At 47.1% G+C, this 23,541-nt stretch overlaps 1 protein-coding gene and 1 long non-coding RNA gene across 3 annotated transcripts in view; both read right to left on the reverse strand.

The window, feature by feature from the left end:
* Positions 1–1,125: 1,125 nt before the first annotated feature.
* LOC112847312 (uncharacterized) lies at positions 1,126–5,714 on the reverse strand. Its single transcript, XR_003220791.1, has 3 exons — positions 5,386–5,714; positions 1,881–1,958; positions 1,126–1,252 (listed from the first exon to the last, which is right to left on the reverse strand). It is a non-coding gene; the product is annotated as an uncharacterized LOC112847312 (long non-coding RNA).
* A 4-nt stretch (positions 5,715–5,718) lies between these two features.
* tshz3b (teashirt zinc finger homeobox 3b) overlaps positions 5,719–23,541 on the reverse strand; it is a 31,487-nt gene continuing 13,664 nt past the window's right edge. For both annotated transcript variants that reach the window (XM_025908658.1, XM_025908659.1), the window contains one exon: positions 5,719–10,869. In XM_025908658.1, the coding sequence (XP_025764443.1) occupies positions 7,235–10,869 (3,635 nt within the window). In that variant the 3' untranslated portion in view covers positions 5,719–7,234. The remainder of the gene's footprint in view (positions 10,870–23,541) is intronic.

The raw sequence follows: 23,541 nt of genomic DNA on the forward strand, positions 1-23,541 counted from the left end.
TTTGCAGTTTGACCTGAAGGATTTTCGGGTGTTCCTATGCTTGATGAGATGTTGAATCTCTCCAGTGAGATCTGGTTCTACCCTAGGGTCTCCTTCCAGTTTGGTAAGACTAAAGCTGTTTGACTGAAAAAGAACTGAAGCTCCTAAGAGTGGACCAGGTGAGAGCCCCTGGAAACACTGAATAAATCTTCCACAGGGTCTCATATGGAAACACTGTGAATTTTACTTTCTCTATGTAGAGCTTGTTGACTCTGTTCCTGTTGGTATGCAACATGGGTGCAGATTAGCTTGTTTTCATAATTACTGGCAGCAAAAAAAAAAATCTGAAATGGGTCAGTCGTAAGGTCCACGATTCATCCTCGTGAGAAACACCTCCACTGCTGAGAAGGTAAAGGATCTGTTTCAACTTTGCTGTTCAATATATTTTCTTTTCTTTTCAGAAAGGTCATCGTCTTCATCATTACCAAAGATGTGACACAAACATCAGCCAGTCCAGTGTGCTCGCACTCGATTGAGGCCTCACCTGAGAAACTGCAGTCTGAGGTAAGTTAAAGGTAATAAAACCCTCCCAGTAGGAGCTGTTATGTTTAGCAGGACAATAAATAATTGGATGTTCAGCAGCCGGCTGCTCTGTGTGCGAAGAATCGAATGGAGGGAGAACAAACAGAAGCAGAAAGAGAAAAGAGATGGACAGGCCGCTTGTGCTTGTACTCCGGCTTTCTTTGCGTTATGCTGTGTGATTCCTTTGTGAGGACCATTTCCACTGAGCTTGTATTCCCACCCCCCCACCAGCCCTGATTCACATCAAAAAGTCTGTATGTGCAACACACCATCCTCACGTGCACGCAGCAGCTTACGGCGCTCCTCGGGGATCTGCACTGAGTGGCTTACAGATATACAGTACATCCCAGGAAGACCACCTCCCAGTAAACCTTAGAGAGCATGCAGGTTTTTATGCACAGACCTGTGGACATATGCATTTACTTATTTATCATTAACTGTCAGTGTCTCACCGCTGGAGTTAAAATAATGGTTAGGGTTAAATCAACACATAAAAATTCACATTTATTTAACCTTATTTAACCAACAAACACTTAAATAAATGGCTCACGCCAACAGGAAGAGGGGACGACCAGCAGACTGCAGACTGCAGAATCACTTCTGTGGTTTTTCTTCTAAAACAGGGCTGTCAAACATGAGGCCCGAGGCCAGAAACGGCCTGCCGAAGACTCCAATCTGGCTGAGTAGACAGCTTTGGAAAATAAGAAAACATTTTAAGTTTGTTTTTCCTACCGATAACAGTCAAATGATGAAAAGGTTCCTGTTTTTTTTTTTCTACTACTATATGAATATTTTTTTTAATTGGGCTACAGTTAAAAATAAATAATTAAAGGACATTTTCTGTGACTTAACAGAAACTTACTGTTTTGTAATTACGGCACCGTCTGGCCAATGAGCTACCAGGACTGTTTCTGTTATTTTACACATTTATTTATTATAATTTAAGCCCGAAGAGTCGTGCTGACAGACTTCTTTCTTTGCAGCATTTCTTTATCATAAGAAAAACTAAGATGTGCTGTTCTTTTCTTTTTCTTATAATCAGATATCTGAAGGTTTAAATGTGCAGCTAAACTTGTGTACACTGTCAGAAAGCAAAGTTTCATCACTTTGGCCCAAAAACTGGACCTTCATGTAAAAGTTCATGAGTCCTTTATAATGATGTTACGATAAAATATTCAGTTAATAAATGATTCAATTATTCCATAATTACAGCAGGTGAAAAAGCAACAATAATAACAGGAATAATATTAACAGTAGCAGTAATAATAATAATTTGACACATAATGAGGTTATGTTATTGTTACGTGACAGATGAAGACCTCAGTGCAGAGGGAGGTCACTCCACCGCAGCGTCCGGCCAATCACAGAGCAGGCTTCTGACACACCTTCTCATACACCTCGATAAAGAAGGCAGAGCGTGTACATGTAAACGTACAAATTCAGTAACTTTGTTCACATTTTTCAGAGTACTGAAGTGAAAGCTTTGTGTGTATGAAGATCTGTTAGCTAAATTCTTCCACTCAGTGTGGAGCTGATGGGCTTCAGTCCACGTGATGTTTACACACAGTTATGTGGTTAGCAAGTGTGTGCGAGCACGCAGGGCCCGGTGGTGGTCTCCATCGTCTCCCGCACGCCGGGTTTGAACCTTAATAAGCTCCCGTGTTGGCAGAAAGACAGAAAATGGCTTCTCACACTTCAATTTCACGCATATTTTCTTTGAGGCTAATGAGAGCCTTAAACACAGCCAGACTTCAGGCTGACATTTGCACACACAGTGCCACCCTGTCACTGTGGATGAAGTCCTACCTGCCTCTGTGTGTGAGTGTGTGTGCTCAGTGGGTCTATGAACACATTTAGATGCTGCTTGGGTCTCCAGCTGATATCTACCTGTGCTGAACCCGTTCTGCTCCTGTGTAGGGCTGCAGGTCTCTCACCTCTCAGCGTAATTTCACTCTGCCCGGTTTTCCCGTGTTCCTGCTGCGCTGCACACTTCATCAGATTGATGGTGATACAGTTCCTATTTAATCACGCTCGATCCACAGAAAAATCTGCCTAAATAAACACTTGAAAGGAGCTGCACATCTTGTCAGCATTGTTGTCATCTCCCATGAAGCCTAAACAAATATACCTGCCAGGTTTCTTACCTCGCCAAGAGGCGTCACAAAATGGACATCCGAGGTAATTATAGAGCCGCAGACGTGGAAGGGTAACTCTGTGGAAGTGAGTGTCGCTCTTTATACTTTCATATCCCATGAGGAGGAAGAGGATGGAGCACCGCTGCTCTCTGTTTTTTAATCTAACAGTGAGTGGATGAAACAGATTTTCATTGTGCTGCGTGATGTGTCAGCACGCACGCGTCTCTGCGTTTACAGTCGTCCACAGAGCACTTGAAAGATTTTATTCACACTATTAGTGACAGGTTTTTTCTTTCCACCATGTTTCAAAAGAGACTATTATCGTCATCATCATCATCATTATCTGCTTTTTTGTTATTAGACCTTAAAGGGGACATGAAACACTGAACCTATAAAGGCTAATTTACCCCACTGAGCCTTGCTCTGATGGACTGACATGGATAAAAAAACATGCGTAGCGCCATCTTCTGTGAGTATGTGACGTCATGTGGTTGGTTGGTTGGTTGCGGCTAATAGACCTGCATTAGTTTATGTTAGCTAACTAGTGACAGGATCGATAACTCAGAGGAAAATAAGGACACTGAAACTAAACATCACTGTAGTACTGCAACAATGAGTTTATGTTAAACCAGGATAAACTGTCCACTTTACTGTCTGTTGCTTTAGCAGGAAGTAGCTGTTCGCTGTTTGGCTAGCTGCACTCATACAGGAAAATACAGCTGTTAGCCGTAATGTTTGGGTTTGTAAAGCACTTTATAAATGACGACTGTGGAGGAGAGCCTTTGATTTTGTTTCGATTGGCCTGGGCTCACAAACAAGCGCTTTAAACAGCAGGTGGGTGGGGCTTCCCGTCTCTATGATATCTTCCAGATCCAAGAGTAGAAAAAACTGTCAAACATCGAATGTTTAAAGCAGGCTTAGCTTTTGACTCACTGCACGTACACTGGCCTCGTTATTAGAAACTCTGGTCATGTTTCACACGAATATTTGCCATTGAAAGAGGTGAGACATAGCAGACCACCGCCCAGTGTCAGGTTCATACCACAGTTGCTCTAAATTAACAGTACTGGTTAATTATGTTTCTGTAATGGTTAATCTACCAGTCTGTGAGAGCTCTTCAGCCAAAATTATATTTTTAACTATGATTACTGTCTTTATCTGTGAATTTTCATATTTAATGTATGACAAAAAGCAGAAAAAATAATAAAATTCATTATTATTATTTAACCAAATTACATTTAATTACAGTTACCTACATTTCTGAACAGAAAAATCTGTTTTAGTGCTCAAATATTCTCCTTGATTCATTTTCTTACAATTTAGGACAAATTCCAGTGTGCCAGCTCAAATTTGGGTATAAAGACACAAATTCAGTTTATATGTGGTGAATATAATTTTCAGTCTTAAACCTGTTTTTGACAGATTTCTAAAATATGTGTTTTCTTCTTTTTATGACAGGCGGTCTAATAAATCGTATATGACAGGAAGTATGAAGTTCAGCTTTGAGTTTTTTTCAGATAAACTTGACTTAGATGTCTTTTTAGTAGATTGTAGTGTAACAACTCATTTGTATTTGAAGGACTCGGGATGAAATGTCTGAGTATGACTTAAGTTTAGAGATGTTTTGCTTTCGGCTACATCGATTCCTCCTGTTCATTTCCAGCTACTTCTTTGATTTTATCAGTGAGAGAATAACAATCATCAATATAAGTAGTAATAATAAGAACAGTAATATAAGGATTCCTCGAGGGAAATTGGTCAGAATGGACAGAAATGTATGAAGAAGTGGAAAAACTAGAGGGACAAATAAAGCACCTGGACATAACCATTAACTACATTTTTTACTTGCGCAGTAATAATGTAATGTTTTTCTGTACTAAATTCAGTATGTTGGTACTCACATTACGAAGGTTCTGTTATCTGCACGCTGGGTGGATAAAAAGAACAAAAGAAACCTGATTTTTTTCTTCCTGCGCTCACACTACAATCAGCTGATTTCAGTTTGGTCTTTTCAGGAGTGGCGACATGGCCATGACTATTGTTTTTAATTCACAAAAGGACAAGAGCGAGATGTTATGTGGAAACAGAAACTGATGCTTACACCGCTAACATCATAATAGACAGCATGCTAATGCTGCTCTAGCTAACGCTATGCTAGTCAAGAGCCCAGAGTGATGTTAAAGCCGAGTGTATGCAGACTCCAGCCCCGCAGCCAGAGCCTGAACTTCAACAGGTAACAAACCTAAGAGCAGTCAGGCTGTACAGTAGAATCACCATGACGACCGCATTAAAGTCTCTTTGCGCTGGTTTCCATCTTTGTTTTGTGCTGTTGGATCTACAAGCGTTCATGCTAAGAGGAAGATCAGGCGTCCAAAGTAGGATAGGGATTTGCGTTGGTGTGTGCGACTGTAGCCTGTAGGTCTATATTGTTCATTGGTAATTATGACACAATGCGTTTCAGCTTGTTTAAAAGAGTAACCCGAAAGCAGCGTAACAAATGACTTTGCCTGGCAAGTACTTAAGCAACATACTGCATTACTTTTAAGAAAACTACGACTAATGTAAAACAGATAATGACCCCAGCACTGATGGGTGGAGGGTGTTTGTCGTCCATTTTCAGATGACTTTATGGCCTAAAGTTACAGACTAACCATGGCCAGCGTTGCCAAGTCAGCGCTCGATAGCTAACCTTGCTTTCTTGGTAGCGTTGTCGATAGCAGATAAAATCCGAAGTCAGGTGGTCGCCGCGCCAGATTCCTTCAGCAGCTTTGTGATCCATGAGACCGAGCTCCTTTAAGGCACCGGGATAACAGACGAGGCTACAGGGAAGCGCCACAACCATGGTTTCTGTTTGCATGTCTGAGACTGTGTGTGTGTGTTTGTCTCCCACACGCCCGCTGCTGCCACTCACTGTAAACTAGTCTGCAGCTCGTCACAGACAGACGCTGACACACTCCCGGTCTAATGTGCTCATTAGGGACTGCACAGCACACACATAATTGATAGCCACGACACACACAGTGCACACACACACAGGCATTATTGCAAACAGTTTCCTTTTTTAATGCTGCAGTAGAAAACAAGGTTATATGAAGTCATATAATGGGGTTCATTGTCAAGAACAACAACAACAAAAAACAACAGAAGGAAGTGAAAAGACGACCGGCACAGAATGCATAACGGTGTCTGTGCTGTTTACATGCCCATATTTTACACATAAGGATTTTTTCTTCTTCTCTCTCCACTCTGGCAGCTGTCAGTTACTTCAGCAAATTAACTGCCAAAAATGCAGCCAAACCTGTCACTCAGGAGGTTAGTGTAGCCATGGTTACCTTTCATATCCCAAAAAGATAACGCTGCAGAGGAATCATGGCCGACTAATTAGACAGAGAAAAAAAAGGAAAAAAGAAAAGCCTTTCAGCGATATGAAACAACCCAGAGTGCTTATAAATAACAGTTTACATGTGAAACATCTTCATAAAGGAACATCTTTTTGTACAGCCTCAAATATCTTCTCACTGTTCGTTCACGTGTCGGATAAAAAGAGTCTTTAACCCTTTGAGCACGAGTCGGGAATAAAAAGATTCACCTGTTGTCCTTCGTTTGCTTTCTCCCTTTGTTTCTGTATCCTTTGATTAAATAACACATTTATAAAACTATTGTGCAAAACAATTTATTTATGTCTTCATATACTGTGCACCAGCAGATAGTCATAGTCTTTTAAATTAAAAATATAGAAACGATGCATAATTTAGACAGGATAAGTCATATGTCTTATGTACATATTTTACACAGACCTGAATTAATAGAGGCCCCTGATCAATGAAAGTAAATCTTTTTTTTATTATTATTCACAAAGCTGCGATATTTGCGTCACATCCTGTGAAACGAGGATCCCGCATCGGGCAGAGGATCTGCTTGACTTGACATTTTCTCCGCTTGGGACATGACGCGTGTCTAATTTTCACGAGGGCCTCGATAAATTTCCAATCTCTAATCTCAAGTCGACAGTGTTTGGATGTCCGGTGCAGAAATGCTTTGACGTACTCAGAGGGTTAAATTTTAAATGCTGCCTCAGCACCAAAAACAATGAAACAGAAGACAGAGCAGTCAGGAGTGAAAAGAGAAAATAAACCATGAAAAGTGCACCAGGTTTAGCTCCAGAAGGCTCAACTAAACTTTGTTTCTTTATGCATGCAGCTTATCACACCTCAGTGATGCCAAAATATAAAAACAACAAAATTCCATTTACACAAATCTCAAAATACAAACACTTCGTTTTAGAGCTCTTTTTTTTTAACTTCATATACCACCCCATCAGCCCCCACCCAACCCCCGCCCTTAAAAAAAAAGAACGTCTGCGTGAAAAGTCAGTCTACATCATACATAATAAAATTAAAAAACTTCTACAACACAAAATGTAAAACCATGTGCCGAAACTCAGAGCAGTAGTTGCATGGCATCTTTGTGCAGTCCCAACGCTTCAGGCGTCCTTCGTCATCGTTTCTCGTCTGTCAGAGACGGCGAGCAAGCTGGTGCTACTGTTTGTCCAGCTCGCACACGTACATGAGGTGATCCTCTGGGGACTTCCCGTGAGTCTTACTCAGGTGAAGCTTGACCGCGTGCTTGCTCGCAAATGTCCGATTGCACAGCTTGCACTGATAAAGGGCGCCGCTGTCGTCGTCCTCGGGAGAGGGCAACGGCGATTCGGTACAGGGCAGAGACGTGGTTAAGGATGAGGACAGGGAGATGGGTAAGGAGGACGGGATGGACGTGGGGAGTGAGGACGGCAAAGGGTGGCTGGACGGGTGGAGGTTGGAGAACAGTTTCTCAGACAGTCCTTTGGTATGACGTTGGTGGTGGTGTTGCTGGGAGATCTGGCTGAGCAGCTGCTCCCCAGAAAGCTTCGCTAGGTCTCGCAGGCGAAAGCCCAGGTGGGATTCCAGGTGGCTGACGTAGGTGGACGGCGAGCGAATCTGAGAGGCGCAGTCGTTGCAGAAAAACACAGGGTGACCAGAATCCAGATTCTTCAAGAACTTTGTGCCACCGGTTCTCCTCAGCTGGTACTTGACATTTGCCAGCCAGTGGGATATGGTTGTCATGGAGAGACCCGTAAAGCGGGAGATATGCATTCTTTCCTGTGGGCTTAGGTCCGACATCATGTACTTGCCGTCATTTGTTTGTCTGAGACTGGAAGCAAACTGGGCCTGTAGGATGAGGAGATGCTGAGGGTTCCAGTTGGACTGGCGGCCTTTACGCTTCTGGGCAGGCGAAACATCTTCGGTCTCTTCCTGCGTGACGCCGTCGACGTCAGAGCGCTCGGACTGGCTGGTGGGCGTGGAGGACTTGGACACAGCCTGGCTTTCTGTCAGGTTCCTCAGCATGTCTGAGATATCTGAGAGGGCGTTTTCTCTCAGAGGTGATGTGGACATGAAGGAAGCTACTGCAGCTGAGGCTTTGGTCATGCTGACGGTGGAGGAGGGAGACACCGAGGATGGGGTGGAAGTGGGGGAGGAGAGAGATGTCGACCCCAAAGAGCTGTTGCTTTTGTCTGCATTTTTTCCTTTGGTAAGGTCTATGGGTTGGTCATTGTTCAGATGCTGCTGGTAGAAATATCGCTCGAGGTGCTCGCTACCGGTCTTTTTGGTCTGTGCTGGTGGTGTAGAAGCGGCCACCGCTGCTTTCTCAGCCAGGCTGTTGCTCATCTTGAACAGCATGCTCATTGGGTCCAAGGAGGGCAGGGCCGGCTTGGCGGCCTTCCCTAGGTGGACATTCATGACGGACTGCAGCGCACTCAGAGGGTTCAGAAACGGCTGCTCTGGAGGCGGGTGATCTGTGATGATGGCTGTGCTGCCAAACGCAGAGATGGGCGGGGGTGAGGTCAGGGCAGCGGACTCTACACCATTCTCTGCCGACTCCTTTGTAGAGACATCCCCGTTTGCATCTCTGTGGTTGGGTCCATTTTCTTCTTCTGCGCTTGCATTCTCAGGGGTCTTACAGCCTCCTGGTTGGCTTTCTTTGGGGGACTCTCCTCGGGCTGACTCCTCTGCCCCACTGTTGCACGGTGAAGGGGTGGTGCGCCCCAGAGGAGAGGCCCTCACAACAGCAGCCGGCTCCCTCATTTTCTCCTCCACCTTGGCCACCTTCTCTGTCACTTTCTTGACGAGTTCCTCCATAGCATGGAAGTTGTTTTTAGGTAGTGGAGAGGTCTGGCAGCTAGGAGGTGAGATCAGCGGCTGGTTCTTGGCGGTGGGGGAGAGGATCTCCCCTCCGGGGAACATGTATTTCAGTGGGGAGCTCTTTCCAGAGGTACCCAGCGAAAGCTTCATGATGTTTGGTAGCTGGTAGGCAGCGTGGATGCTGGGATATCCTCCCCAGCTGGGAGCTCCATTCTGGGCCTTGTTGATGGCTGAGGTCACTGTGTTCTCCAAGGACTTGAGGATATCAAGACCCCCCTTTGGACTTTCCTCCAGATCCTCCTCAGTCAGATAGCTATACTTTGAAGTTATATCAAACTTTTCTTCAACCTCTTCCTCACCTACGGCCTTCTTCTCCTTGCTCACATCATTAACATTGTTCAGAATGGACTCTGCAGTGCACTCCTCCTCCTTTGCCTCCTTCTTTATCTCCACAACCATAGGAGTGGGGGAGATGCTGGTCGGAGGAGGCACCGGGGCAGGCGGAGGGGAGAAGGTGGTAGCAGCCAGGGGGACCGACTGCACCTTCTCTTCAGCTGCTGAGTTTGACCTCAGTGCCTGGGCGGATGCCTCTATGATCGGTTTGCCTTTCTTAATCGCAGAGTTGGTGACTTTGATGAAATGTCCTGTCACCATCATGTGAGCCGTGAGCTCCTGCAGCGTGTCGTGAGAGCTGCCGCACTCCATGCATTTGAGGATCTGCGACTTCCTGGATTCAAACTGCCAGGCGTAGCTGGCACCATTTTGGTGTCCATAGCGGTTGTTAGGCGTGATGTAAGGGTTGGTCACCTTTTGGAGTATATCGCCAGAGTCACCGAGGGAGGTGGGCTTCGGTGTGGCGCCTCCATTAGAGTCTGGCGAGCTGGGGATGTCCAGGTCAAGAGGGGCTCTCTTTCGAGCAGAAGAGATAATCTTAGCTGCCACAGGTGTGACGGGCTCTTTCAGAGGCACTTTCTGGTAGTGTTTCGTCTTAATCATGTGGACACTCAGGTCCTGAAGGGATTCAAAAGAGTGTCCACAGTACATGCACTTCAGAACCTTCTGCGCGTCCTCCTTCCCTTCCATCTCCAGCAAAGATCGTTTCCTGGGTTTGGACCACCGTTTAGCTCCCTCGCCATCCGTCTCGTGGTTATCATCACGGTAGTGGCCCGTCTCATTCATGTGCACCGTGAGCTCCACCAGCGTGTCGTATGCTGAGCTGCAGTCCTTACAGCGGAATTTGCTGGCACCAGTGAATATGGAGCCATAGAGCTTGGAGCTCTGCCGGTAGAGCTGGACGGTACTGAAGAGGTTGGGTTCTGTTGAGGGGGCGCTCACGGCCACTGTAGGATGTTGGACCAGCGCCATCCTGTTGTGGTGGTTCTGAGAGACCTGCTGGAGGGTTTTAGCCATGGCTGTCTGGTGCCAGTCGTAGCCTCCGCTCCCACAGCTGCTGCTACTGCTGCTGCTGCTGCTGCTGCTGTGACTGCGGGGGGGCTTCTCCGCTGGGGACTGGCTCAGGTTCAGGTTTAGGGTGGACCAATAGGAATTGGTCAGAAAAGAGGTGTAAATGGCCTTCATCTTCTCCAGGCTGTCAGCGACAGAGCCTGTTGCAGCTAATATGGCCTCTTCGCCAGCGACAGTGGCAGCAGCGTTGGCGGCAGCCATCATGGTAGAGGAGGAGGACGGCGACAGGGCGTTGGAGGGATCTTTAGAGTGGAGGATCTCGTCCTCGTTTTTAAGTGAGGAGCTTTCAAAATCAGACATTCTGTCACTGGTTTCGCTCAGATGGGACTCGCTGTCCAGCTCCTGACCAGAGAAGTCAGCGGCGTTGGGGGAGTCACGGAAGCCGGTGGATCCTGGCCGGTCCTTGAGGAGGAAGTCCTTGTCTGGACACAGGAGTTTGGCGGCGGGCTCTTCCCCGTCCTGGGCTGAGTCGTCTCCATCCAGGTCTTCATCCAACAGAGCTGCTTCCTTCTCATCTTCAGGGATGTATGCTGCGAAGCGAAGAACAAAAACAGAGAGAGATCGGTTAGACCTACCACAGGAGGATGATCGTATTAGTCTCAGAGTTGATCCATCATGATGAAAACTCTTCTGACTAATGTGGTTTTTGAAACGTGTTGCTAATATTTCCCTGAACAGCTAAAGGATCAAACCTATAAAGACGCAGAGACGGGCAGACAGTTTTTTAAAACCCTGAAGAATCTTTAGTGCACAGGTGTCAAACTCCAGTCCTCGGGGGCCGCTGTCCAGAAACTTTTCCATGTGTCTCTGCTGCAGCACACCAGAATAAGATTAGTAGGTCATTAGCAAGACTCTAACGAACTTGACTGCATGCTGAGGAGGCAGTTCAGCCACTTGATTCATGTTACACGAGTGAATGAATATGGTGCAGTAAAAGTACTTTTAGAAGTACATTTTTCCAAACACTTACATTTATTTAAATGTACTTGAACAGGTTGGGGGTTGCCACACCAGCATGCAGTCAGTTTTATTCAGGTGTGTTGCAGCAGGGACGCATGGAAACGTTTCAGGACAGCGGCCCCCGAGGACTGGAGTTTGACACCCTTGCTTTAGTGTGTGTGAGGGGCACGTGCATCACGAAGGGCGCGTGTTGCTTTGAATAAGGATAAATTAAATGTCTGCATAGCGTACATGGCCTGACTGGTTTCTCTGAAGCAGCAAACAAATAAATGCAGCATATCCGTGAGCGAAACAGCCTCAATCTTCAGGACATCTTCTGAACCTGTTGAGAGGCAGCAGGAGCCGACGGCACGGGCTTCACACTTTGTGCAATCGTTCACAGATGAAGGATTTACTCCCATAAACGGGACTCGGGCTCGCACTGACATTGTTTTCTCATTGGAACCAAGTCAGCACCCTGCCGCTCCTCCCTCCACCCTCAGGTCTTTGTTCTGCACAAAATCAGTGGGAGACAGGCGGAGAGAGAGACGGAGGATGGGAAGAGAAAGATGAAGTGAGGGAGAGGCAAAAAATGTCTCTTCAAACACAACTTGCCACCTTATTCTTCTCAAGGGGCAACAGCTTGAAATTAAAACTAAATTTGAAATTAATGAAGCACATTCTGGCGGTGGCATTCGTTTCTGAAGTAATAAATTACTTGTATCAACCTCGGAGACAGCGGTTCCTGTCTGTCAATTAATATGTCTTACGCTTCTTCTGCAGACTCTAATGCATTCCCTAACAGACACACTCACCATTTAAATTAAGCACGCGTGTTCACTCATTACACCGCTCAGCCTTCGCCTCCTCGTAAATAAAAAAAAATGTATGTACGTTTCCCTGCGACAAATCTCTCCCCGCAAAACCCATTTGCTTCAATTACAGAAGATTAGAAAAAAGTTTAGAGTTATTATTTACAGTTTAGCTGCAGGGAGACGGCTCGAGGCTCTCCATTTATATTCAAATCCCTCCAGTTTAAGAAGAATACAGTGGAAATCACACAGAGAAGAGATGCATCAAGACAAATCACACTGTCGCCTCTCTGTGCAGCTACCAATGTTTTCTTTGGTTAATAAGTCCATCAGAGGGGAAGCAGATGAGCAACGCTCGCGCTGTGCACGTCGAGCTGAGCGTGCTCGCAGACGCACACGCAACAGAAGGGGAGGGTGTGTGTGTGTAACGGGCTGTCACTCGCCCATCTGACCTGGCGTGTAAACACAGGAAATGCATCTGTAACCACAATCCACCGCTTCCACAGACACAAAGAAACGAGCTGCTCCAACACGCTCGCCAAACCGAACCACAGACACCGTCAGAGGTCTGGTCCCACCGTCTCTGAGCTGATTATTCCAGCCAATGGGGTTACGTCCCCACGCTGTCTGTTCAGCAAAGACTGGACACCGTGGAGGAAAGACGCTGAATCGACGGTCGGTCGTGTTTTAACCGAATCTCGCCGTAGCTCAGATGGTTTTAACGAGCTTTTGTTGAGCAGGAAAAAAACACCGAAACCGGAGCAAAGTGACACAAACAAAACTTCCTGCCTGGAATACCTGAACGACCTGTCGGCATTGTGTGTGTATGTGTGTGTACGTGTGTGTGTGTCTGTAATGTACGTGTGTGTGTACTGCATCAGCAGTGAAACAGAGAGGAGTCTTTGTCATTGTCAGGCTGCTGTTTGCCGTCGGTGATGATACGACACTGCCGTGGGATAAACAGATGTAGAGAGACACAGATATCCCCGAGCCATCACACACACACGCACACACACACTTCCTGTATGTACTGTATGTGCTGCAGTGTAACAGCTCTGTGCCTCAAGGCGAGCTCTGGAGTTTCTGTTTTCAGGATCCACCTGAAAAGCTTTAAACACGTCACGGCGAGCGCTTTAAACCCATACGGTCACCTGACCTCTCACCAACACTGCGTGCGGTAACGGTGCCCTTTGTTGCATTAAAGCAGCTGTGTATTTGAATGCGTTTCGTCTCCCAGCCTCCTCGGCTCTCCCTCCGTCTGTCTCGAGCCGCCACCCGTGCATACGTGCACTCGCCATCTGCTGTGAATCAGCCCAAACGACAGCTGTGTAAGAGAACGGTGCAGAGCCACAGCAGCCCAGAGCGCTCATCGAGGCCAAACATGAGCACGTGAAACTGCGTTATGGCGAGCCGCCTCTGAGAGGATCTGCGTCTCTGTAAAGTACACAGCTTTTATTGGAAACAACGTTTTAGTGGTGAAAGTGTGGAACAAAGAGCAGAACTGCAACAAAGGCAATGAGCTTCATCTGGATTTGAAAATGAGTGGTTCTTCCTCGTTTAAAGGCTTTGTGTTTCTAATGTTTGTGGTTCTTCCAACGGTTCCTCCTGGATTCTCCTGGAGTCTCTGAGCAGTCCCTCAGTCTTTCAGCCTGAGTTTTATCCTAACACGCAGCCTGCAGGAGGTCCAGATGTTCTCATGCGGCACCTCTGGTGAGTTAGCTGAGTCTGTGCTCCCTCTGATGGAAGGGCTGGAGACAGGCGAGCAGCTCTGAGATGATACATCGTCTCAGCGGCAGGAAATGAATTATGAACTTCTCTAAACTTCCCAGCTGGAGATGTTTAAATGAAATGATAAGACAAGACAAGACAAGACAAGACAAGACTTTATTGATCCCACGACGGGGAAATTTCTGTGTTACCTCAGCTCAGGTACAGATATCAGAAGGAAAATACAAAAAATACAAATAAGTGCAAACAATGAAAAATAAGTAAGATAATATACTATATACAATGGTAGCATACACAGTATGTGATTATGGATATGGTTGTGGAAATATGCAAGACATAAACTATATAGCTTAACATAACTATTGTACCACTAATAGAGTCTAACTGCTGTTGGGATGAATGATCTGCAAAAGCGCTCCTTCCTGCACCGAGGGTGTTTCAGTCTCTGACTAAAGGAGCTGCTCAGCACACTCACAGACTCATGCAGTGGGTGATGTGGGTTGTTCATGATGGATGTCAGCTTTACTAACATCCTCCTCTCGCCAACCACCTACACAGACTCCAGAGGACATCCCAGCACGGAGCTAGACCTCTGCACCAGTTTGTCAATCCTGCTCCTGTCCCTGTCCGTGCATCCACTCCCCCAGCAGGCCACTGCATAGAAAAGGGCAGATGCTACCACAGTGTCATAGAATGTCCTTAACAGAGTCCTGCAGACTCCGAAGGACCTCAGTCTCCTCAGCAGGTGGAGTCGACTCTGGCCCTTCTTATACAGGAGGTCTGTATTTGTAGTCCAGTCCAGTTTATTGTTGAGGTGAACACCCAGGTACTTACAAGAGTCCACTATCTCAATGTCTTTCCCTTGGATGTTCACCAGTGTTGTAGGGGGTGACTTCCTCCTGAAGTCTATGACCATCTCCTTTGTCTTGCCGGCGTTGATTTGGAGCGCGTTAGTCTCACACCAGCCAACAAAGTCACTGATGACCCCCCTGTATTCCTGATCATTCCCGTCTGATACGCAACCAGTGATGGCTGTATCATCTGAGAATAGATGGCACTTGTCCGAATTATAACAGAAGCCTGAAGTGTAAAGGCTGAACAGGAAAGGTGAGAGAACCGTGCCCTGTGGTGCCCCCGTGCTGCAGATTACCACCTCGGACACACAGTCATGAAGCCTCACATACTGTGGTCTGTTGGTAAGGTAGTTGATGGTCCATGCAGTCAGCTGTTTGCCTACTCCGGCTCCCTCCAGCTTCCCTCTCAGTAGTGCAGGCTGGATGGTGTTGAAAGCACTGGAGAAGTCAAAAAACACGATCCTCACAGTGCTCCCCGCCTGCTCTAGGTGAGAGAGGGATGGGTGCAACAGGCAGATGACAGCGTCATCCACCCCGATTCCAGAACAGTAGGCGAACTGCAGGGGTCCATCACTGAGCTCACCAGTGGCCCGAAGGTGGTGCAGGATGAGCCTTTCCATCGTCTTAATCAGATGAGAAGTCAAGGCCACAGGCCTGAGGTTGGGCTCCTTGGGGTGTGCGATTTTTGGCACCGGAACCACACAGGAAGTCTTCCACAGTTCAGGAACCCTCTCCAGGCTCAGGCTCAGGTTGAAGATGTACAGGGCCACCTGACAGAGCTGGTCTGCACAGTCCCTGAGCAGTCTGGAGCAGATTCCATCTGGACCTGCTGCCTTCCTTGCCTTTGTCCTCTTGAGCTGACTTCTCACCTGATCAGCTGTGAAGTAGATGTGAGGCTGGGCTGGAGTGGGGGGTGGGACTGGCTCTGTTGTGGGTAGATGTGTGGATAGGGGTGAAGCAGGGTTGTGGTGAGAGGAGAGCTCAGGTGACAATGGCATTGCACCCAGAGAGGGGGGGGGCAGCAACTGGAGGGGGACGTTGATTCAGATTTGTACTATCCAAAGTCCTTCAGGCCTTCACCTTTACAGAGACCTTCATCTTTCTTAAGACGACCAAAGTTTAAATGCAGCATCTGAAAACTTCCTCATTTATACTGAGAAAGAATTTTAAAGTCACTCTGCTTCTCTGTGACATCACACTAATATTTTCACCGTGTGTACGGCGTGCACGAGGGGTCAAAAATCCTGCAGCTCTGATTTCACTGCAGGTGCATCAGCCATGTAAACCAGGGAGGAGGAGGAAGAGGAGGAGGACGAGGGGGGCCTGGAGTGAAGTCAAAAATGAGGACACACACGCACGCACGCACGCACGCACGCACGCACACTGAGATGATCCCCAACGCTGCTGGCTCGTGCTCGACTGTGACCCAGGATACTGAGATCAGTAAGCACACACACACACTTACACCACGCTGCAGTACGAGGAGGCGAGGTCAAACACAAAAGCTATCCAGGTGCTCTTTTAATTAGCAGAGCGAGCTGCAGATGAAGGACCAGCAGGGTGGAGAAGCTTCATTTTTCCTGTTTTTCAGGTTTCCACACGACTCCAGAACTAAACTCCGAATGCTTCAACGGGAAATACTTCCAAGTGTAAATCAACTGATCGATCGATAGACATGAAACGGCTCACAAAGCAAAGTGTGGTAAAGTTATGATCTGATCCTCGAGTATGTGACGGCTCGATTTTAAAGTGCTGAATCTGCTGCACACAAAGAGTTTGCTTCCTCACATCGGTCCCACATCGACAGGGTCGTGTCCATGGACCAAACGTTTGGAGTTTGGGTGCAGTGAATCATTTCGTCCTCTTCTTTGGGTTTTACTTCAAAACTTCAGTCGAATGGTTGTTCGCGTTTCTTTATAAACGGAAACCGCTCATCAGGGTCAGACAAAGATAGTGTGCTCGGTGGAAGTATTTCCTCTAAAGCAGGGGTGAAAGTTAAAGCCCGAGGGCCAAAATCGGCCTGGCCAAAACTAATCCGATCCACCAGGCAGCTTTGGAAAATGACAAGGACGACATACATTTTTGGACTTTTAAATGTATTTAATATGTTTTTCAGCTTTTCTGGCTGATAAAGACGCCCCATGGTCTACACCACAATGACTAAGTAACAGATCAACAATTACAGGACAGAAAAGTTTTGATCTTTTTCTGTCATTCGGTCACATTTCTTTCAATAACAACATCAGCATTTCTTTGTCAACTAGGAAAACTAAGAAGTGTGTAGTTGAACTCCACTGTGACAGAAAGAGGAGTTTCCCCCGTCCTCAGGATCAAAGCGGGGTGCGTGTGGTGCTCGATGAAAAACGGGTGGACGTCGCCGCTCTAATCAGTCTCTAAACACGCTGCAGACAGGAAACGCTCCTCCAGCTCGTCCCATTCACAGCGACGGGAGCACAACTGTCTCTGTGCACCGACACCAACGGCTTTCTCTTTTTCGTTCCTGGCTCATTGTCTCAACACAAAGCATTAATGTGGTGATGGTGGAACTTTAACCATATTTTCCTGAAGCACGCCGAGCGGCTTTAATGCCTAAAGCTGATCAGAAAGAGAACCCCCCAACTGATCCAGCCACACGTTTAGCCACTTCCAGCCTCCTGACGTGAACTGTTGTCTCTCAGTGAACAATACCGCCTAACGACACTTTGGGGGTAACGAGACACGGCTCAGGGAGCGCTGCTTCATGATGACATGTGATCACCTCCTCTCCCTGCCTCACGTTTGTCCCTCCGCACTCAGCAGAGCAGCCACATTAATGAAGTTAATTGAATCCATGATCAATAACTTAATTATAGTGATCTGAAACGCACAGACAAATTGGTGGGAAGGCCCTTCTGCACGTGCACTCATGGTGGTTAAAGGGGCGTGGCTGCATGCGGTGAGCGCCCTAAAGTGGCGAGGCGTGCCATTGATCCCAGAGGCGACTGATCGACCTGTGCGGCTCGTGATGGATGGACTGAGACATGGAGTCACACCATCAGCAGAGCTACAATCAGCCCTCAGACAGGTGAGGAGCACCTGTGGTCTCCAAGCAACCACCAACTGCTGCAGTTCCTCTAGCGTCCTGCGGAGGCTCCACAGTGAATCGGTCCCCATAGACTCCCATGTTAAAACAAACAAAGTGGTTTGCTCTCTATAGATAATTTTTATAACACCTGTAACATAATAACTGAATTAAGGGGTGTGGCCTCGTAGCTGCTAGCAGTCTGTAGCACCGTTGGCCGCCAAGCGACAGCTTTTACCTGCATAGACGTCAGCTGAGGGGGTTCAGCAGCTGAGAGGCCACGCCTGACTATCGCCATGACGACAGCACAGCTGATAAAGCTGTGTAGCTAACGTGCTCTCGGTTCAGCGGTGATCTCAGAGCTTTTGCATTCCGAGAGTGGAAATGTGCAGACACACAGCGAGTGTGGGAAGTTGCTGGGTATCTATTACCTGCCAGTCTGCTCTGATCTCTTTGGACAGCTCTGATCAAAAGATGTCATCCAGTCCACTCGACCCGGCTCGCCGGGGGAGTGTGCGTGCACGTCTGTGTGTGGTGCCGAGCAAATCACAGCGAGGCCTGGGTGTAAATAAAATGACAGGATCACTTTAAGGTCCTGTCAAGTAGGCAGGAGGCGATTATGATAACGCCCGCTCTGTTCCAATGCAAACGGACACACTTAAATTCAGCGGGCGTGGGATCGCACCCCTGGCAGAGCTCGTTCTCCGCGTCCGCCGCTCTTCTTTAGTCCTCCTCGCCTCGCTGAAATAATGCCTTTCTCTGGTGCTCAGGAGAGTTCGACTTACAGCCGGGATGTAAACACACAGAATGACATCTTCCTGAATGTGGGCATGAAACAAAAGAAGTCCTTCGAATGAATCTCCGTGGCAAACGTGGACATAAAGAGGCTGAAAAAAGCTCCACTGAGGCAATAAAAGGTGTGAAATGTGCCAAGTTTTGGAGGCGCGCAATAAAGCTGGAAAACAGCTCTGCTCCGAGGCAATCTAGACTGCAAAACACAAACCATTAAGTTTGTGCATTATCTTTTAATTTAATCTTGAATGATTTATAATCCATCACGCAAGGCTTCAACCATATCCAATTATTCTCTGCTGCTTGATTGACAACAAAGGTGATTTATTAAGCTAATAAAAAGTGACGTGCTCTGAAAATAACCAGCCAGACGGACACGCAAACACCTGAGAGATCGATACTCTGCACGTATGTGTGTGACTTTAAAGCTGTGCGAGAAAACCCTTTGAACAATCACTTATGCATCTCTTTACTTAAAAGAGAAATCCGTCTCCATCCAACGTGCTCGCTCTGCAGAAACGTCGGAAATCAAAATGTCAGCCGTGTGACGACTGATGGCTTTTCCTCACGCAGGCCGACTGATTATATTAGACTTTAATTCCTCCGTCCGCAGCTTATGTGTCATCTTAGTCTGCGCTTTATCTGCTAATGTTACGCTCAATCACTTGATATTAATGAAAAACAGAGAGCCAAGCAGTGTGTGTGTGTGTGTGAGGAGGAGGGGGTTAACGGTCTACAGTTTACATGCATATCAATGTAGGAGTGTGCCATTAAGAAATATTAGCATGTTTACAGCATCACGCCGTGTACGCTGATTTAGTGAAGCCGACACACGAACACACACACAAACACTTGTGCACACACACAAAAACTTGCGCACACACACACAAACACGTGCACACACACATACACACACACACACACACACACACACACAAACTGTGAAACAGCAGAGATAATTTTAAATCTGATCAGGAAACAAAATTACTCCCATTACAGAATCATATGTGTTCGTGGCGTAGTGTAAAAACAAACAAAAAGGAGGGTTTGCTGGAGCTGACAGCCATCAGCCTCTAGGGCTCACACATGAGCCTGCAGTTACTCCAATTTCCTGCAGAGGCAGCATTGAGTAGGTCCTCATGTTAAAGCAGACAGATGCACGTTTAGAGCCTGATACAGAGACAGTGTGGTCAGTTTGCATTATTAGGGGCGTGGCCTCTCTGACTGACAGGCAGATGGTGACACAGGTGGCTGTAGCTCCTAGCTTCACCTGAGCTGGACCTCTGCTCCATGTTTGTGCTGTTGGAGCCATTTGTAGCATTATTAATGACATCATGTGACCAATAACATGGCTGCTGTGAGTTCACTGCACTAACAGACAATCCAAGAAGGCGGAGCTCCAGTTTTAGGGTTTTATGGCTAAGCTAGCAAGCGTCAGGGGAGAACTAAGCTCTTCACCCCAAAAACAAACTGAGGCTTCGATACTAAGGGGTGACACCGTGGTGGAAGGTCCATCTTTGATATGACATACACAGGGTCATCAATGCCTGTGAATGTGTGCATGAGCGACAGGGCAGCGCATGATGAAACGTCATCATAACATTGAATTTACAGCTGATTTTCCAACAGTTTGGTTTGTGCAGATGATGTGGGAGATTCTGATCTGGTCCCAGCTCGTTTCCCTGATCGTGACGGGTTCTGATGTTCTTCTGTTCTCCTGAGTTTAACTCCTCCAGCTGTGCAGGTGTCTGCAGATACAGTTCAGGTTCACACTGCGCTCCTCTCCGTGCTGCAGACACATTTACACATCATTGCTACGACTCAAAGCAACAAACGGGCGCGATGATCACGAACGCTGATTCTGTTTCAGCTCCAACATGTTTCCTTTACAAAAGTCTGTGCTGCACATTGTTTTACAGACGAGTTCCTGACGCCATGGATAAGGACTAAACATCTCCATCACTCACATCAGCTGTGCAACTCATTTTACTCTCACACGTCTGTCACACATGTGTCGCTGCGATTCAAAGGAAACTAAAGCCACCATGAGTCACCAGAAAGGACGCCAGCGAGCTTCCTGTTCTCAGGCAGAAACCGAAGCATGGCTGCTGTATGTTTATGATCAGCTGAAATCAGACATCATCTTATTCTGAACTGTGAGTCATGCAAAGCTACCCCAGCAGAGAGCAGCTGGGGCCACGTTACAGTTGGTGGTAAGTCTCAGAGGAGAACGAACTGCTGAATCTGCTCTGATTTCTCAGGTTTCTCTCTGAATCTGCAGCTTTCCTCTGCAGGATGGAACCAGGTGGAGGCCGTCAAACTGAAACGATTTCACCTGCTGATCAGAACATCAACAGATCTGTTCACTGACACCTTCATCATATGCAGCAATTAAAAAGAAACCTGAGCTGCGGCTTTAAAAACACGTTAGCATGTTGTTAACATGTCACGTGATGGATCTCTGGTCTATGCTGGCCATCAGCGCTCCTCATCAGTGTGTGTGAGAGGTTTCAGTTTCAAAGCGCTGTCTGTGTGCGTGTGTGTGTGTGTAGTTTCCAGGGTGGTGGTAAATACACAGACAGCCATGAATGATGACAGGAAGCAGAGCGCCATTTTTAATCATGTAATGAGACCCGAAGACCAGAAAACACCAGGCTGAGTGCTTTTATGTCACGCAGATGATGTCAGAGTAGGACCAGTGTGTGTGTGTGTGTGTGTGTGTGTGTGTGTGTGTGTGAGTGTGTGAGAGAGAGAGAGAGAGAGAGACCAGGCTGCAGGTGAAGCAGTAACACACACAGCTGTGAAAAATGGCGAGCTGGGCTTGACATCCTCGTCTCTCTGTGACCACAAACCTTCAGAAAACCATCTGTGGTTAACCTTCAGAGACACTAACAGGAAGTTAGACTTCTGAACTGTGGAGCCTCTGTCTCTGAGTTAGCCCCATGTTAGCAATACAAGCTTTAACACTCAGAGTTACTGACGTTTCTACAGCTCATGTTAAACAAAGACCTGATTTCAGAAATCCAGGTGAGGGACCGGGAAGCTGCCTAAGGTGTTCAGACTCATTCCTGCAGAGCTCCATGTGGATTAAACTGAGCAGCACGTGAAAATAAAACGTCGTCTGCGTCTCTCTGAAGGCAGCGTCTCGTCCGTGTGCGACACGCTAGCCTGGATTGACCGTCAGTGGGCCAGGTGTCACACTTGCATTCAGGTTGTGATGGATGAACACATCCGCTCACGCGGAGGCCTCGGTCCGGCGTTCCACTGTCAGGATGATGATCAATCCTGCAGTCAGGTGATCATGTGACTGCAGGCTTCTCTGTCTGAACGTTGTTACCGTGGGATTACTTAATATCTGAAAAACAACTGAACTGCCACAGCCACGCCGATGTGTTCGTGATATATGGGCACCATCATTAATGCTTCCCCTCCCTCACAATCACTTCTCTTTCACCAAACCCCGCTGCTGTGGCGTCTTAAAAAGGAGAAAAGAGCTTTCACAGGCTCGTTCACATCAAACTGCACCTCGGGACACTGGGTCACATTTGTCCAGAGAGATGCAGAGATTTTTACATTTGCACCATCAGGAGACGATCTGTGCTCAAAATGAAAAAACGCCATCATTAGTTTGGCGTCTGTGATGCTGATGAATGAGACGTTTCACTGAGGAGCTGGACTTCATTTACAGGAAAAAGACTGCTGTAAGTAGTTTTAATTTTATGCTTTGTGCTCTACCAAACAAAACCATCTCCTCCACGATGCTCATTAATTTTCATATACAAATATTTACATCCAGTGTGAAGTTACGAAGCCTTAAAGCTCCAGATGCTCCAACGTTTTTCCCGCTGGATGTCAGAGTGGACAATCCATCAGATTACTGCTGACAGACGTCACACAGAAGGAAAACAAGCGCCTTTCCTGCCCTCTCATGTGAGTGGGTTTAAATCACCTTCAGCACCAGGCAGTCACATGTGGGTCACATGTTGGTCACATGCTGCACCAAAACCTCTAAAGTTTGTGTATCTGTCAAACCAAATCAGTTTAACCCAAAATACGCTGTTGGTTTGGTCTGAATAATCAGGGCTTGCTTGCCTTTAAGTCGCTGTAACCCCACAGCTTTAAGAGAAACCCCAACAACCCTGTGAGCACTCAGCAACAGCGGGAAGGAAAAACTCTCTTTTAACAGGAAGAAAGAAACAGACGAGCAGGAAAACACAGAGAGGCCAAAACAAATGTGTGTGATTGGAGCTTAGTGTGGGAGTCTTTCCTGCGCACCTCCTCACCATAACACCAATCCACACGTTACTGAAATGAGCCCACGCGGGAAGCATCGTCGATGTCGAGTCCACTCACGCTGACCACAGTTTGTGTTTCAAACAAGAAAACCTGACAGTGCCCGAGCGTGAAAAACCGAGTAACGCTTAGCTTCATCCATGCCGTGGACCGAGGACTGGACCGACACTGGATCACCGCATACCCCCGATTCAAGATGTGACAGGACAAGCGGTAATTTGAACTCTATGATAAGAATTCTTCAGTACTTCCTGAGAAACGTTCCTGGTTTGGGTTCAGTCCAGATTAGATTTGTTTCAGTGTTCAGACAGAACCAGTTGGGTGTGGAGAGCCTGGTCAACACCCAACAATTGATCAATAACTCAATGGCTGCTTGTTGACCAATCAAGTGTCCTTTGACTGGGTTGTACTCATCTAAGTAAAGCAGAGCAGACTGTCATTTCTGTGTGTGTGTGTGTGTGTGTGTGTGTGTGTGTGTGTGGCGTTCACTGACACCGAGTAGCACCCAGGGCGAAGCTCGAGGCGAAATCATTCCTGGTGGAGTGACAGAAAGGCAGGAAGCAAAACATTAAACGCTGACTGAAGCTTGGCGACTGACATCCACCTCTGCTGCTCGCTGCATTTCTACACGTGCCCTCTGGGCTCCTGACTTCCTGTGTGAGCGTGTGCTGCTCGGCTCCAACCCCGCCTCCCGGCCTCTGTCTGCACGGTCAGAGGAACCTC

This window comes from Oreochromis niloticus, linkage group LG1 (genome assembly GCF_001858045.2).
Source record: "Oreochromis niloticus isolate F11D_XX linkage group LG1, O_niloticus_UMD_NMBU, whole genome shotgun sequence".
Classification (NCBI taxonomy): domain Eukaryota; kingdom Metazoa; phylum Chordata; class Actinopteri; order Cichliformes; family Cichlidae; genus Oreochromis; species Oreochromis niloticus.